We start from the raw sequence: 17,716 nt of genomic DNA on the forward strand, positions 1-17,716 counted from the left end.
GGCCGGGCCCTGCCCTGCCCTGCCCAGGGAGCGCGCCCACTCGCCGTGGCCTGTCACCCCAAGTCCACTCGTGTCAGGCACGTGGCGTGTGCGCGACATTCGTGACATGCAGGTGACACGCACGTGGGCCTGGCCTCCCTCCCCGACCCCCGTAGCCGTGGGCATCGCCCTCGCCCGCGTGCAGGCATCCAGCCCCCAACGCCAACACCTCCACGCGGGCCATTTCCAGCCTGCCTTTCCCCTGTGCCGTGGTCGTGGCGTGCCGGCGTAGGCTTTGGTGGGTCGGGGAGGAGAGGGGCGGTCTGGAAGGAGCTGTCCTGTGGCTTGTCCTTGACTGGGGGTGGGCAAAATGCAGGCTGGATGTGGCCTGCCAGACCATTCTGTCCAGCCCACAGGGCCCCTAAAAACATGTAGAAAATTAATATTAATCTGCCCTGGGCTGCCTGTCATGTGGCCTTTGATGGCTTGCCAAAACTCAGTAAGCGGCCCTCTGCCCAAAATAATTGCCCACCCCTGACCTAGACCTGTCCGTTTCTCTCAGTCATAAGGTGCTCAAGAGGGTTTGATTAGAAGCAGGAGCTTGAAGAGCGGCTCAAGTTGCCTCCCTGTGACTTTGCCTGCGGCTGCTCTTCCATCGCCTTCGGCTGGTTTGTATCTCTGTAGCTAAAACCACACTGGTTGCTTCAAGCTAATGGCAGTCACCTGCAAGGCTTAGGCCACTGGATGCTTGTGTGTGCCTGGGGCAAATCAACCATCCATGTGGCAGGGGTGGCTACACTCTGCTCCCAGCCCCCTGCTGCCCCAGGTGTGGGCAGACCATAATGCTGTAGCCTAGGGAGAATTTTTTTAAGTCACGAAAGGAGGTAAGAGTCGTGTCCCTCCATCCCCCTGCTTCCTGCTCAGAAGCACATTCCCTTCCCTCCCCTTTCCCCATCTCCCACCTGCTGCTACTGCTTTCCTCTAGGCAGGGAAGCTTCAAAGCCCCTTCTGCACACTCTCCCCGCCCCCCCCCCGGGGGCTGGGATCAGCTGGGACAAGGACAGCATTCCATCCCGCCGCCCCCCAAGCAGGCATGGGAAGGGGGGACCACTCTGCCCCTTGCCTCTGCTGCTGTTGCTGTTCTTAGCTGAGCTTGTTCCTACATAATGTGGCTGGAGTAGGTAGGAACAGCTTTGCAGTTTCTATGGTCCCTGGGACAGTGGGAAAAGGTGGGGTTGGAACGGGAGGAGGAGAGGAGTGGAGGTGACCTGCCTCTGAGCACAGAAGAGAAGGAGGGGGATTCTTACATGCTTTGAGAACTTTAGATATCACCCTGGGGGCTTTTTTATTCTGAAAGGGGAGTGCAGTCATGCTACTGCACACCCTGTGGATCTGCCCCTGTGTGTAGACATTCATGTCTTACAGCCTGACCCATGCACAGGTTTTGTATCTGTGTGACTCTCCGTTAGGCCGGTGATTTATTTTTTTAAATCAAAATAATTATATATATATATACTTCCTACCAGTGCTGCTTGATTTCCTTCCTGTGTATTGCTGTAACCTTCATCCACCTTGGATGGGGGTTACTGCTCTAATGAGCCATTTGTGGGTAGATAAGCCCTTGGATGAGGGAACAGTTTTGGTTCATCAGGATTTGAAACAATTTTCTTTTCAGTGCTAAATGACATGCATGTGTTTCCAGACTCAGGGCTACATAAAATTGTAGCTCTTTTAAATTTAATTGCATGTGTGTAGCTGCTAACATTCAGGCATTAGCTTATGTGGATTTAAAAAATGTAAGGTATCTGGAAAAGCAATGAAATAGGTTTCAAATTTTGCTCTAAAAGCCTAGTAAAGTATCTGTATTACTTGTCATTACTTCTTCTCTTTACGTGTGTCTCAGTATAGTTCATTATAAACTCAAGCCCCATTAAAATTCAAATATGTTTCCTCTGCTACAGACTAAATTTAATGTCCAGCAGCTCTTCTGATTGCCAAGCTACTGTTCAGACTCATTTGGCTCACAAAAACTGTCCTTTAAAGCATTTACTTAAAATATGTTTAGGCAATTAATAGGTAGTAATGTTCTCATCCTCTATGCTCCCTGGTTGTGCTGCCTTGCATTTCAGGTAATCTTTTGCTTTAGTCAAAACAGAATTTTATTTTTGGGTTTTTTAAATAATTTTATGATGCAGCTTTGCATGCACTGTATTGGGCGACTGCATAAAAGTTCCTGTTTCACTGCCCCAAAATAAAAGAATTGTTAGAGTGAGCAGATTTTAACTCCATGTGAGGTGTTCCTGTTGAGTTAGTGTTCTTGAATGGGTGACCAGGGTAATATTTCTAAAAACAGAAAAGGAAAAAAAAAGAAAATTTGTGAAACTGCCACAAACTTATACAGCTGTTATGAAGCTCAGTGAGATGTGGTTACTCAACTAAATAATGACAGGTTTTCCATGGATGAACTGTTTTTCCTGTCTTTTAGTGCTATTACTTTTAAATACAGCTTCCCATATCCTTGATGGAAACTCACTTTAAAGGTTTAAGTTATGTTGCTAATTAAGCAAGGAAAATATCCTTCCTCCATGCCCTTTTACTTCCACTTTTGACAAGGGGAACAGTTCTCCCTCTAGCTCTGCCAAGCTATGCCCTACTCTTAACTTAAACCTCCAAAGCAAGGAAATTGAAAGAGAATATTTTCTTAACACTTAGAGGCCTGCTTGTATACACAGTAAGATTGTGTATGATCAGTGATCACTAGTGTTGCACACAATATACAGATTTGAATGGTTTTAGAGTACTTCCTTGATTGTTTTCTCCTCCCTCTTCCTGTATTCCTCTTTACATACTGTGTGTTTTTAGGAAATGCAAGTAGCACACAGTTGCACTATTATGAATCAAGATGTTCAATTCTGTATGAATGGAAATCCATGTGAAAGATGCATAGTATTATGTGGCTTCTTCACAGCCAGGCTTAATGAGACAATTACCTGTTTCGTGTTTCCTTTTAACAACAACACGATTAAAATTTAGACTGAGAAAACAAGACCAAAAGCATCATGCAGCAAAGACTAATCTTAATGGAAAAAATGTTACAGATTCCTCTTCTGAGATCAGTGAATGAATTTTAGTGACTGAAATTTCTAAGAGGTGAGGGTGCTGTAAACCAATGTAACTTTGTTCTCTGGTAGATTCAGTTTCAGAAATTAAGTCCACGTGGCTTGTGGGCCCTCCTCAGCACCTTTGAAGACAGCTGGCCTCCTTGTAAAGGGAAGGGTCTGCCCATACAGATCCATTGCAGGAATGAGTTCATATGGGTAAACGATAATGCAGACTCGAGAAGAGTGTCTGTGTGCTGAGAGAAAAGACTGTTTCTTGGTGATTATTGCACTTTTAGAAGCAGAGTGAGATTTTTCCCACTACAAAGCAATCATCAAGGTAGTTCCAGTGTCATCTTTGCCAAATTCTATGAGAAACTCAACTTTTCAGATATAAATGGAAGCCGGGACAATTTGGCTGTTAAAATGTGCCTCATATTTGCCTGTATGCAGACTTTTTCTTCTTTCTCACTGGATTGCAAGGGGAAGTTCAGGAATCAGAATTTAGAGCTAAGAAACCAATTTAACAATTGGTGAAGTCAAAGAAAATATTCCCATTGCATACTGGATTATGCTCAGAGTTCATGACAATTTATAGAAGTGCTGATATCCTTTTAGATAAAATGTTGTATGACTTTACCTTTATAACACTTTTAAAACAAAACACTTTTCATTTTGGGTAACACTAAGAAATGTCTTTTGCTAACCTTGCTCACATAGAGAATTGGCAGTAAGTCACACGAGTTCCATGGGAAGATACATGAGCATCAATCGGTGAACACTGTTTTAACTGAAATGTGGTATAGGGAGAGTGAACAGAAAGCCAGGTTTCTATCTATAAAAATATTTTCTTCCTCCTCGCTATTTTTCTTTTCCTTCTCTTTTCAGTCAATATTCACTCTTCAGCTCCCTTCATTATCTGTTCTCACTTTGAAGTCTCTCCTCCATTATCTTGGTCTGTATCTATAATTAACAAATCTAATATGTGTGTGGAGCAGGACAGGTGATTAATGAAGAATAAGTGTATGTGCTGCTTCAAAGAAAAGAAATGGGCAGATAAGACATTACCTGAATACTTCAGTGGCTACTGGGGGATTTAAAGGAAAACTGCCAATTGAAAAAAATCATGTTCCATTCTGAAATTACAAAATATGAAGGAAATTAAAAAATATTTTCTTAAACTTCTTTAATACTATGCATTTAATACCATCCTATTTACAGTCATTTTCAGCATTTTCCTTATAATGTAAATTTTCCTTTTAGAAAAGCCTTTGAGTAAATGCAGTAGAATACTGATTTAGGTAGAGAAAGCCTTGAACAAGAAGATAGAGCTATTATACTGATCATTCCTTGGTTAATGCCCCAAAACTGTGAACTCCAAAAAACAGAAAATGTTAATGATACTTTCCTATTTTATTTTAAAACTCAATTTGTTCTTTCAGGTACTTGATGATTTCCCAAGATGTTTGCAAAAGCAACAAAGAATTTTGTGCGAGAGACTGACTGCGGGGGTGATTTGATCCCTGTATCCCGTTTGAATGATTCAGACAAATTGCAGCTTCTGAGCCTAGTAACAAAGAGGAAGAAATTCTGGTGCTGGCAGAAACCAAACTATCATTTCTTGACGGTCACATTGAGTGATGTACTTGCAGAAGACAAACCTATAAAACCAGGTAATACTGTACTTATAAAACATAATGGCAGATAAAAAGAATGCAAGTTACAATCTGTTCTATTACTTTTGTCATGTTATTTGAGGGCTCGTTTTGGTTTAAAATATTCAACCTTTTTAAAAAATTACATGGCTTTCTACACTTGCCTTGTCATTTGGCAAAAATAGTGCTAATGAAATGTTAGTTAAAAAGTGACGCATCTTCTCCAGGGGGAGCAATGCGATTGAACACTGGAGATCCAAATGGCAGTGTTATTAAGCCATATCTTTTATGGCTTGACATTCTGAAGATCTCATTTAGAGCAGCTGTCAGGAGTTCCAGCGCGTGATTATATTGTGAAATCATAGTGCACTCTAGGTGAATGCACTGTGAATTGTATAGCTATTGCTCTTTGCCCCTCCACAAATATTATAACATGCATCCCATAGCTCTTGCTCTAGACTACTGTTCACCTTTTAGGGGAATGACAAACAGATTGGTTTTAAGTAGGAGATAGGTGGGCACTAGGACATGGCCTCCACTGCCGTTCTCCCTGCCACCGAGATATGGCATGGCACGTGGAGAGCCCCCCTCCACTGGAGTCCATGCAGCCCAACATGGCACAGAAAGAGCTGCTCCTCTACCAAAGCTCACAGCATCTGGCTGTGGTGTGATGCAGGCAGGGCCCCCTGCAGCTGAATGCTGCCAAATCCACAGCTCTAAAGGTTCCACAGGCCAGATCCAGCTTGAGGGCTGTAGGCTATACACCCCTAGTTTTGAGGGCTGTCTGAGCTTTTACAAAGCATGTATTGAATGTATTACTTGTTTGTGTGATTGGCAGTTTGGGAGACAGAGTAGATTTGCATCTTTATAGATCAGTAGTTCTCAACTTTTTTGGACTTGAGGCACTCCTCATTGGACTTGAGACACCCATCCATAACTTTTGTGAATTGAGTGGCACCCAATATCAAAAACTAATTTATAGATTATGGTACTTACCCCCTTGCAGAGGGGCCTGGCAGTAGTAATGAGGGGGGCGGGAAGGAATTGGGCAGGCAGGGAAGCCTCAGACTGTGCTTATTTGTGTAGTTTGGCTGCTTATCTCTTAACCTTTGACTTACCTCTTCACACATCTGGACACTCTTCAGAAGATATGGTAGTATTTTTGAGTGCCCCCAAACCCTGGAAATTGATACAGTTCTGACAATAGCAACAATGCAAGTTCATAAAGAGGCCGATATTGATCAACTGACTCAAAGTCCAGCTGCAGTTGTACATGAGGGAGTTCATTTTACCAGCTGTTTTGATCCTTGGACTGAACTGAAACTACCAAGAGATTTAGTCATTGCTTTCATGTATTAGAGTTCCATTGGTGGTAGCAACAGTGGAAGTCTTTCTGTCGATGGTGCCCAGATGTTTTATATTGCTCAGCATGGAAAAAGCATCTGCTCCTTCTATGTATTTGTGTTTCCCTACTTGTTCCTCTCTCAAGCTCTACCATGGTTAGCTGCATATTGGGAAAGGTGATAGTGTGGATGAGGCCAGTAACTAGGCAGCTGACTGTTCAACATCAACCAGCAATATGGGCCTAAGAGCAATCTGAGCTCATAACCTTGTAGGTAACAGTATTCTGTTCTGAATTTGTGCATAGTGTATTACATTTTTGTCATACAGGCCCTGGGGTCAAAATCTGTTTAAATCAATGGGATATCCATTGGTATCAGTGGGCTTTGGATCAGGATAGAAAGGAGAAAAACCAAGATATGGAAAAATCTGAATACAGGCAATTTTTGCTCCATAATGATTCCTTGTGGGGAAGGAAAAATGTCTCTGAGGATTTGAACTGAGAACTTAAATCACTGTACATTTTAAAAAATGACAAAGTGGGAAATGAAAAACCAGTAGATCAAATATGGGGAAAAGATGGAACAAACTATCCTGGCCTGTAAACTTTTTTGTGACTATATTTAGCCCTTTAGTTGCTGTTTTATGATCGGATGTTTTCAAGTCTATATTAATAGTGTTTGTTTATTTTTTTCAAGTAATTGTGGAGTCTGACTTTGTGAAATATGAGGGGAAGTTTGAAGATTGTGTCAGAGGAAATCTTGAAGCCTCATTTGGAAAGATCAATTTGGGTGCTGGCGGAAAAGGCTTAGTAGAAAGTCAATCTTCATTTGGAAATCTGAGAAAGCAAGAGGTTGACTTGCAGCAGCTTATGAACGATGTCAAGGGAAGGTATGTATTTTAATTTTGGCATTTAAGTGAAGATTTAAAAAAATCAGCTAGAGAAGTTTGAGGGAAAAACACGTATACTACATATAATCACATGCATTTGTTCTGCTATGGTTTAAGCTGAAAAGGCATTATGACCTGATGTTTTCAGGCATTCATAGCTGAGGGTCTACCAAATTTGAGGAGGCAAGTAGCCTGATTTCACAGGCAGATCCTGGGTTCAGCTGCCATTTTCGTGGGTTAAGCATGGCAGGGTCCCCTCACACCTCTGATCATCTGAGGCATTCTGACAGTCCTGCCCCTCCATGCAGATTTCCACATGGCTTGAAACTGCAGCTTTATTAACCTGATTAAGCCTGGAGACACCATTAATCCATGTGTTGTTAAGTGTAGGTTAATGGCATCCCCAGGCTTAATCATCTCCAAGCGGCGGGCTCACTGCAAAAAGAAAAAAATAAACTTGTCAGCAAGCAAGGAAAAGTGCATGGGAAGCTGTGCAGCCTTGGAGCATGGGGTGGGGGTTGGGGTAAGGGTGAAGGAGGGGGGAGGGTGGGTGGAATGAGGGGTGGTTACAGTGGGACTGTTTGTAGCAGGCTGAATTGCATGGGAGTTGAGGAAGAGAGTAAGTGATGGTATCAAGCCTTAATGTAATAGATTCAGCAATATATTTTAAAAGCCTTTTTTAGTGTTCTGAAATTGATGATGGGAAATGGCAGAAGAAAGTGGGGAACTAGAATTTTTCACTAGCTGTGTGATCGTTGTCTAAAGCAATGCAATTCTTTTTTACTTAAGCAAGTGCTCTAAAAGTAATCAGTTTTTCATTTCAGTTCCATAACATTTGCTTATTATTTTCTTTGTCATGAGCCTTGACAGAAAGCTGTCATACTTGTTTTAGTGAAGGGCACCTTATTATTTTTAAGTCAATATCCTCATTAAAAACATAAACACCATAGTAAATGAATGTTCCAGAATTGTAAAACTAATATGTGCTTATATAATAAAGGGAAATACAATTTCAGTGAAGGTTTTTAGAAGTGTCTTCTTTTTACAAGAGAAAATATGACATTAACAGAAAAATTAGGTCACATGATGCAATAGGAGGAAAAATGTGTTCACTGGAAAAGATGAATTAAAGTATTAGTTTTTTTCCTCTTGTATTATGTGATCTATTGTTTCCGTTATTGTCACATTCTGCTCTATAAAACAAGCAACACTCCCCGCTCAAATGGAAATGTAGAAAGATAATCCAGTCAGTGTCTGTGGGCTTGCTTCATAGCAATTAAGATAATATTTTTAAATGATGTTCATTCCACTGTGGGTGGTCAGCATGTATATACAGATCTGTGTATATCTAAAAGTGAAAATTAAGATCATGTAAATATTCATCATGGTTGTAACTATAATGCATTAATAGAGGCCTTATAAAGTTATAATATATATTTCATTTTTATGCTGTGGGAAACTGCATGAGGCAGCAAAATCTTTGGCATGCTAGACTCAGAAACCAGTTATCATAATTCTCAGTTTTGTGAAGATGAAAGACTACTTACACAAGTCTGACTGAGTAGATTTTGCTGTGGAAATGTGTCCATGGAATGTGGTTGCACTTCACCCAGGGATCTGACTCATTATCTAGGAACAGTGCTTCATTGCTTAAGATCGAAAATATACAGCTGATGTTCCAGTCAGTATTAGCTTTGCTAAGATCTGGAAGGTCACAGAAGATTAAGATAATAGAATTTTCAGTTTTCTTGTATCCCTCACTATGCAAAGTAAGGCCCACAGCCTGTTACTCACAGAACATTATGGCTAGGGGTATAAATTACACATAAACCAATATAAGTGATCGGAAACCAGTTTAAATCTGTAGGCACAGACAGCAGTGATAATTTTCACCCAATCTGGCCCCTGAAAGTGCTCTACAGTTGTGACCAAACACAAGTACACAGCTGCAAGAGTGCTTCAAAGGGCCCAATCCCACAGCAGTCTGAGCCCTCGTTGCATGAGGATTCAGATGAAGACACTCCAAAACAGAGCACCCTCAGTAACTGATGTCTGTGTGCACTGAGAGCAGGGCTGAACTGAGACAGCTCAGCCTTGCTCCCAGGGCTGTCTTAAGAATGGGAGGGGGAGAACGGAGCAGAGGGACTGTGGTCTGGGGTTTCTTCAGCTAATGCTGGAGGGTGGGGTGGGTTGATTGTAGGTGAGGGGAGCTTCAAACCACCTGCCCCACCCTCCACTGCTAGCTGGACAACCCCCAGAATAAGGTCCCTTCTTTCCCTTTTCCCCCTCCCATTCTGATGCCCAGGCTAGGAGGGCGTTGTTAGGGGAGAGCAGCTGCAGACTCACAGTCACTCTAAACAGCTCGATCTCCCAACCCCTAGGACTCAACAGCAAATAGCTGTTGGGTCTGGGGGATCATTGTAACTCATGGTACTTCCTGTGAAGTGCCATGAGTTACAGTGGGGAGCTGCTCTTCTATCTGCGCCTTGTAACTTAACAGAAGTTCAGTGCACATAAACTGTTCTCAAAATGGCTGAAACCAGTTTAAGATAAACCTGGATAGATGTAGCATCAGACTTAACTGATTTTACATTAAATAGATTTATCAAACTTCTGTCCCAGATCCCCTCCAGATTCAAGTTAATTCGTAGTCCCTCAGCATCCCATGATGCTTTGCACCTCCCTCACAAACTCTTCCTCGCTGGGTGGGTGGGCTAGCTTTGGCCCAAGCTGTCTGCTCCAGCCAAACAGGGAGGTGTCCTCTAGCATCCCCTGGTTTCTGGCCAGAGTCACTGCTGGCATGCAACTGCTTTTCTAGAATCAAAAGTGAATGTCTGTTCACTTGCTTGTTGGTTCAATCTACTCATTTTAGACTAACCTGCCAGATTGAATCAATTCGTCTTCGGGACTTTGCCTGTCTGTACTTAGCCTATGTAATGATATTTGGGAACTCTGGTGGCCTTGAAACTGAGGGCTTATAATATTAAGCAATGCATTACCAATAGGATGTATACCAGGGGTGTCTAACCTTTTTGAATGTGGGGCCGGATCATGCACTTTTTATCACCCAGTGGGCCAGTGAGCCATATTCATATTTTATCGCCCTGCAATAAAATCCACCATGTGTTGGACAAGCCTGAAATAAGGCAAAGCTGGCATAAACCCCCACCTGTGCTCAGCTAGTGACCAACTACAGCAAATGATGTCCTGGACCAGCCATCTCAACAGCTGGGGCCCCACTTCTGCCTACTACGACTATCATTTGAAGGCAGCCCCAGAAGATATTTGACAGCCGTGTTAAAATATGTGACCAAACCAATGTAGCCAGTGCTCTAACGCAGGACAAGGGACCGCCTATGCCACTGCTTCCCCAGGCCTTGCCCACACCAGCAGCACCGCTGCCCAAAGTCCTTGGCAGTGCTCAGGCAGACACAGCTGGGGCCCAGCCAACGTGTGCAACGGAGGACAGCAGAACTGCAGGAGCGAAGCCGGTTCCCAGCCTGTCAGGGTCTCAGGCCTGTTCTGCCCAGGGCAGCTCCTGATGGGGGAAGGCCTCAGAGGAATACGGGCCGCTCCGCTCCTCCGTGCTTCCCTGTGGTGAAGGCAAACGGCCCCCTGGAGGGCGCAGGCAGCCGCCACGGCAGGAGAGCAGCACCTGGCCCAGCTGCAGGGGGCAACAATTCCTCCTCCGCCCCCAGGCTGCCCCTGAGCAGCGCAGCCCCACGAGGTGGCGCTGGCTGAGGGGGGCCAGAGCGAGGCAGCCACTGCACTGCAGCCCCCCGCCCGCCCATCCGCGTGGCCCTGCTCACCATGGTGCTCGGCCGCCTACACACACAGCCCCGGCGGCCTCGGCGCTGAGAGCCCAGAGCACTGGGCCTGGTGGACACCGGCTCCTGCCACCTCACCCCTCGGAGGTCATGCCAGGACCCCACCTGCCGAGGCCCCCCCAGGGCTGCCCTGCCGACTGCCTGCGCTGGGCGCTGCACCCCATTCCCGCCCCACAGCCGCTGAGCCCAGCGGATCCCGGGAGGTGGGCAGGATGCCAGGGGCAAGGGGCCGAGCCAGAGACAAGTAAAAGCGGGTGCTGTCCCCAGCTGGTCCCATCAGGCACGGCTGGGGCAGCCCCATGCTGCACAGCCCTCAGGGCGGTGGTGGGACCCAGTTCACGTGATGTGGGAGTTACGTGAGCCCGGCCTCGCGGGGGTGAGCAGCTCCCCTCCTCCACCCGCCTGTCCCGAGCGAGGGACCTCGGGCCTCAAAAAATGGCTTGGTGGACCATGTGGTGGTCCGCAGGCTGTATGTTGGACAAGCCTGATGTATACTAGCTGGTTTGATATTAAGACAACTGGATATGTATTCTTGATGATATTTAATGAAAATACGTTGTTCAGGTTTATTGCATATGTGGTAATTTTGTTCATAATTTTTTAGGTATAAATTATGTTGACTTGTAAACATTTTTTTTGTACTACATTATTGACTTTCCATGTAATTCAGAAGTTACACGTAAATAGTTTAATAAACTAAGAAAACAAAAACTAATAAGATTTTTAAAATAAGTAATTTACATCCTTAAAATTCTGTGTGTGATACAGTATAGCCTGTCATAAAATCAGTTTTCTACTGATAACTGTATGAACTATATGGGCATCATTAATAAAGGAACTTAAAAACAAAGTGGAGAACATTATTGTGCTATTATGCAGTATCTATGGTGCACTCACATTTTGACTACAGTTCTAGTCTCCACATCTCAAAAAAGATGTAGTAGAATGAGGAAAGTGTACAGAGAAGGGCAATAAAAATGATCAGGGTTATGGAGCAGTTGGTGTACCAGGAGAGACTATAAAGGCTAGGACTCTTTAGTTAGGAAAGAAGGCTGAGGGAGAATAGGATAGAGGTCTATAAAATTATGAATGGTGTGGACAAAGTGAACAGGAAACTGTTATTCACCAAGTCCCAGAATATTAGAATTCAGAGGCACCCCCTGAAGTTAGTAGGAGACAGGTTTACCCTGAGAAGTGAGAGTACTATATTTTTTACACAGTGCATAGATAACTTGTGAATTCTTTGCCACAGGAGATGGTAGAGGCAGATAGCATTGCCAGGTTCTAAAAGGGTCTGGACAAATTCATGGATGATAGATATTTTAATAGCTGTTGAACAGAATGGTTGATGATCTTTACTCAGGCATATCTAAACCACTAGTGTTGGATATCAGGAAGGGTAATGAATGAGGATAGACCAAGAAAATGGTCAGAAAGCTGATATTTTCAGTGGATGAATAAAAGAAATAATATTGTGTTTGGTGGAATGTGACAGAGGATTAGACTAGTGTTCTCTGCCATGTAAGTCCAAGCCAAAGACTTTTGTTTTGAGAAGGAATAAAGCTTTGCAAGCGCTGACATTGTAAGACGGGCATTATCTGGGTAGAAGTAATCGGACTACTGTGTATTATAAGTGAAGTGAAGAAGATTGAACTAACTAGCAATTTCTGTTCAGTAGTTCCGAGGGATGCTATTTTTACAGAATAAAGTATGAAATTAATGTTAAATATAAAGTTGTATTTCTTCTTGAGGGGAGCTGGTACAGCCAGGAAAATAAACTGTATTTTGCATGCATAGGGCAGTGCAGTTAGTCAGCCGTATGGATGATTTAGAACAACTTGTAGAAATTTATGGTAGTGGAAAATAGGATGTTGCTTATGAGTTAATGTGGTCAAGGGCCAGTGCTATACGTCTTCTGGATTTGGTATTCCCAGTGAATGGCTTGCATGAAGGGTTTACAGGCCTGGGCATTTTATCTAGTCTGCCTGGAGTACTGAGACTAGGACTGGAGGCAAGAGTGGTCCTAGCTTGCCTGGAAACCCTGGTCACTGTGGATCTTTCATGGTGAGGCTGCTTAGGTTTGTTTTTTAGGATTGTGCTCCTTTAGCTGGCAGGGACTGTCATAGTGCCAGAGGCTGGGTGGCTTCTATCTACCTGTTTTCCTTCTGTCTTATTTTGACTTCTACTTTTGTCTGTCTGCTTCCTCTTTGTTGCAGTGGAGGACAGAAAGGAGGAGTAGCCACTGCTCTTATTCACCTTTTTATTATAGAAGGCAGGTCTGGGTGGCACCTCTGAGACTAACAGGCTCAGAGATATGAGCTTTTGTAGGTGATGGCCTATGCCGTCAAATGCTACTGTGCAATTCTGCCTTCCGCCTTCTACTTAACTTAAGACTCACTTGGCTGATTACGGCTCTCTTTTCCATAATAGAAGAGAATGACCTTGCTCTTATTAAAGGTCAGTGGGAGTTTTGCCATGGACTTTGACTTTAATATGGTCAGGAATAGACAAAGTGATTTTAAAAGGAAATTATTTTTACATGCTACATGTTTAAACATAATTTCCATCCAGGAAGAGCACACACCAACTGCAGAGACTTCCTAAGCCTGACGAAGGGTTTTTAAAGCTTGCTATAAAACTTTTTTCCAACTATTTAAGTTGGTCTAATAAGATATCATATTCGCCCAAAGAACCTTGTCTGCCTATGTTAAACCATGGAACTCATTGCCATAAAACAGGAATGCTCAACCCCTGGCCCACAGGGGTTTGATGATGGGGGAGCAGTGGCAGTGTTAATTGCCACTCTCCTGCTGCCAAATTTCTGGACCTGTGCGCCAGCCCATGGGGCTACCCACATGTGGGGCCAGGCCCTGGTGAAGGGGCCAGGCTGGGCCAGTATGTGGTAGCATTTGGAGCATAGAGCCCAACCTTTTGCATTGACCCCAAATGGGATCCGGGCTACAGACTGGCCCCATACTGCTCATCTGTTCCACGGGGCCAAAAGGTTGGGCACCACTGCCATAAAACATCATTAAGCCTAAGGCAAGTCTTAAAAAAGTCTCACCTTTTAAGTGATTATTATTTTTAATTTTTAATACTACATTTGTACTATTCTTGCAGTCTGAGGTATCCGACATCTCAAATGCGTTGTGTGCGGTTTCCTTTCCAGACCATTTCAGTTCAGCTTTAAAGAGTTTGAAAGAAACGTAATGGTGCAATCAGATGTTAAACCGGATTGGCAGTAATGCATGTAAAATAGAATGTGGAAGGGATTAGAAGAATGATAGCTCACATTATTCATAAGAGATCTGAAACATGACTTGTGAAATGAAAAACTGCAGCTTGCTTTGTATGCATCTCCAGTTATGTAGCCTATCCTGCCTCTCTTGATATTTAGCTTGTAGTTTTCCCTTAGCATCTCAGTAACAGAATGGACCATTACAAAGGCACACTGCAATGCTTAACTATGTTATGATCACTGCCTCTCAATATGTTAAACCCAGGTTTAATTACCAAACCTTTGCCCTGTTATGTTGTGTCCTTGAAGACTGTTTCTGAAGATGATTGAGATAAACTGGCTGTTCATTTACCTTATCTGATGGCTACTTAGTACTTGACTTAGCTTTTTTGTTTCTTTCACCCAAAGATCACAGTGTTCTCTAGGAACACAGTTGTACATTATGACCTATATGGACAGAACACCAACCCCAGTGACTTCAGCAATTTACCCAGGCACATGCTGGATCAGGGCCTTGCATATTTTTATCATAGTCATTTGAAAATATACTGTATGATTGTCAGGTGACAGTAAAGGTGATTGTCAGCCACCAGCAACACATTAAATTTAAGGCGACATACAGATGAGCCATGAAAATGTTCCACGTTCTTTGTGGAACATTTTCATTGCTTATTCCCCATTTTGCGGTGCCTTAAATAAGGTGTATGTGTAGCACCCTTCCTAGTTATGCTGCAATTAACACACAAATCATGGCATAAATGTAATGTGTAGAGGGGACTTAAATGACTCAATGTCAGCATTCATGCAAGACAGAAAGAAAATACCAGGAAGAGATAGAAGGAGAGTCAAGCCTATTGGAAGCATTGTAAGATAGAATGGCAATCAAAAGGGAATGGATGTTTATAGCTATGACTGGTAAAAGAACGACAGTATCTGAATCAAAGACATCTCTTGCAGAAGTAGCAGCTCAGTGGAGGCAGATGAAATTGAATTTTGGACTTTTTGAGTCCATTAATTTTATCAGATGAAATAGGGTTATGAATTACTTCTCGACTTCATACTGTTTCATATTTGCATACATTTTTTGTTTTGTTTTCCTTTTCCTATGGCAATTAGGGTTGTCCTGTCAGTTTATACCAGGCAACACATAGGTTAGCTCAATATAAGAGCAAGGGAAAATTGATTCTGGTGTTTCCCTCCCCTCTGGTTCCTTATGTTGTCTGTTAATGTAGCACAGTCTTTGAGGCAGGGGCCTGTCTTGCTCTGTATCTTCAAGATGCTTACCACACTGCAAAATTACTGCAAAAAATTAATTATACAGTATATGAAATGGAAAAAGCTTAATGTCTTTTAGAGATACCATGCTACTTAATAACCCTAGTTTTGCATAGCTGCAGGAATTTCTAAGACCTTTAGGGTTTGTGATGAACTGGAAGTTCTCTGATTTTTGTTTACCTTGGAAATCATTTACCTTCCAAATAAAAAATGTGGCTGAAAAGAACATAGGAATCACAAGAACATTTGGGTGCAGTGTAGTGGTGACTGATACATTGCTTTGGTTGAGTTATTTTTTTCTTGTCTAAACAATCCATTTTAAGGCCTTCAGACAGTTCATTTTGAATGACTGAGCTTTCATAGAAATATTTAGAAGTTATAATTCAACGAAGAATAAAATTGACTGAAGATATTTTTTTAATTTAATAAAGCTCCAAGCTGGCTTCCAACGTTGTGCAGTCTATAAAACTTCTAAAATCTAGAAACTGGAACACCTAAAACTTATTTCAATTAAAAAAGTAGAGAACCTTGATTTAAATAACATGTTATTTATTTTGTATTTGGGAATTACAGTTTAACCATTATGGATATCCTATTTCCAGCAGACTGGAAAAGAAAAGATTAAATAACTCCAGTGAAGGAAGCAATCTTTCAATCTCCTAGCTGTCTTGCTTGAGTTGTCTTTTAATAGAAGTTTTGACACTTCTGTGAATCTCAGGTGGAGATTTGGAAAAAATTCTGATATAAATTTTAGTCCATGGAATAAAGTTAACAAGTTCCACTGACAGGACTGTTGCTGACCCCAGAAGATGTGCTAGTAAATTTTATAATCTATTCTTAGAAAGATTCTGTCTCCTGAAATTCCCAGGGCCAACCCTGCAACCTGTATTTAGAAATGACTTTAATGGGATTTAAACAAAGGACTAAATGCTTTGCTTAATAGGGATGATATGCTAAATGAAATGCACATTAAAATGTTAAACAATGTTAATATTGGTGGGGACAGAACTGGGAAGAGGGGCACTTAGCTGGTTTGTGAATATGACAATTCTACTAATTGATTTTGAAAATGTTCCATCTTTGCAGACTCACTGGAGCCAACATAGGGAATAAAATCAGGGTTAGTCTTAAATCATACAGGGCCTTCAAGCTAGAGAAATTCAAACATGGATAAGGCACAGGTTTTTAATAAAGGGTGATTAATCCTAGAAACTCAATTTCAGGAATGTTCTTTAAGTCAGGGTGGATATCTCTTTCTAAATGTTGCACTGAAACTCAAACAGAAGTTCTGGATTTGGTACAGAATTACTGGGTGACATTTTATAATCTGTATGCATTATGTACAAGGTCAGGCTGGACTAGTGGGGGCCAACCTTTTTGGCAGGCATGCCACAAATTAGCTCTGCACCATCCCTGAGTGCCACTCTGATCCCATTCTTCTGCCCAGTCTGTTTCTCTGCTTTCTGCTCCCTACTCTGTCCAATCTCCTATGCTTTCTGCTTCCTGCCCTATGTTCCCTGCCTGATCTCCTACTCTGCTTTGTGCTTTCTGACATAGCTGCCGCTGTGTTGCCTGATCCATTCCTGATTGCTGCGTGCCACCCACACATAGGCTGCTGGTGCCACTTGTAGCACTTGCACTCCAGACTACCCACCCTTGGACTAGATAATCATAATAATCCCTTCTGTCCTTAACATCCTTATCCACATTGCCACCTGAAGTAGTTGGTCAATTATAAACCCAATGTACTTTTTAGACCAGATACTAAGATTCATAATTAACCAGTTTCAAATGTAGATGTTTTGAAGCCAGTAAATGAGGGTCTACTACTAAGGTTGCCCAACCATCATGCTATCTGCTCCTGGCTAATTATTTCCTTTTTTTTAATCAGCTGAAATATTTCAGCTGTTTCTGATAACTTATTTTTCCACTGCCCTGTTATTTTTTCCATTCTAAATTGTGGCCAACTTTTCTTTGAGAAGAAAGGTTAGCACCTCCCTGCCTTGGAGCAGCAGGTTAATACGTTGATAGGGGAGAGGCAGGAGGGAAAGTGCTTGTAGAAGGGAAAGCGTTGTCAGGGTTGTGCCTTTTTTGCTTTGTTTTGAAACTCCTTCATTTTCAGTCCTCAAAGATAATCCTATCTATGTGTTCAATAGAATTTAATAGCTAAACATCTCTGAACCGTCCATCCTCCCTAAGCATGCTGGAGTCTCGTACAGCAACTAGTGCTGACCTGAACGGACAGGTGTGCACTTTTTCTACAGAACAAATCTGTATACAGGTTTCCCTCGCTTTATGCTGTACACGTGTTCCTGGAAAACGGTGCATGACTCAACCTCGTGTAAAGGGAACCCACTTCACAATGTAACAAATAGGGATATGTTCCAAGACCTCAACTGTACTGACCCCCAG

General features: G+C 42.6%; 1 protein-coding gene across 7 annotated transcripts in view; it reads left to right on the forward strand.

Annotated features, from left to right (window-relative positions):
• The window catches only part of GSDME (gasdermin E), a 37,738-nt gene that overhangs the window by 483 nt on the left and 19,539 nt on the right, over positions 1–17,716 (forward strand). For 3 of the 7 annotated variants that reach the window (XM_025208092.1, XM_025208099.1, XM_025208098.1), the window contains exons 1-3: positions 1–112; positions 4,520–4,750; positions 6,772–6,964. In XM_025208092.1, the coding sequence (XP_025063877.1) occupies positions 4,540–4,750; positions 6,772–6,964 (404 nt within the window). In that variant the 5' untranslated portion in view covers positions 1–112; positions 4,520–4,539. Of the gene's footprint in view, positions 113–541; positions 648–1,074; positions 1,161–4,519; positions 4,751–6,771; positions 6,965–17,716 lie in introns of those variants that run through there. The other 4 variants (XM_025208093.1, XM_025208094.1, XM_025208095.1 and 1 more) reach the window with 4 other exon arrangements.

Source organism: Alligator sinensis, unplaced genomic scaffold, assembly GCF_000455745.1.
Source record: "Alligator sinensis unplaced genomic scaffold, ASM45574v1 scaffold978_1, whole genome shotgun sequence".
Taxonomy (NCBI): Eukaryota; Metazoa; Chordata; order Crocodylia; family Alligatoridae; genus Alligator; species Alligator sinensis.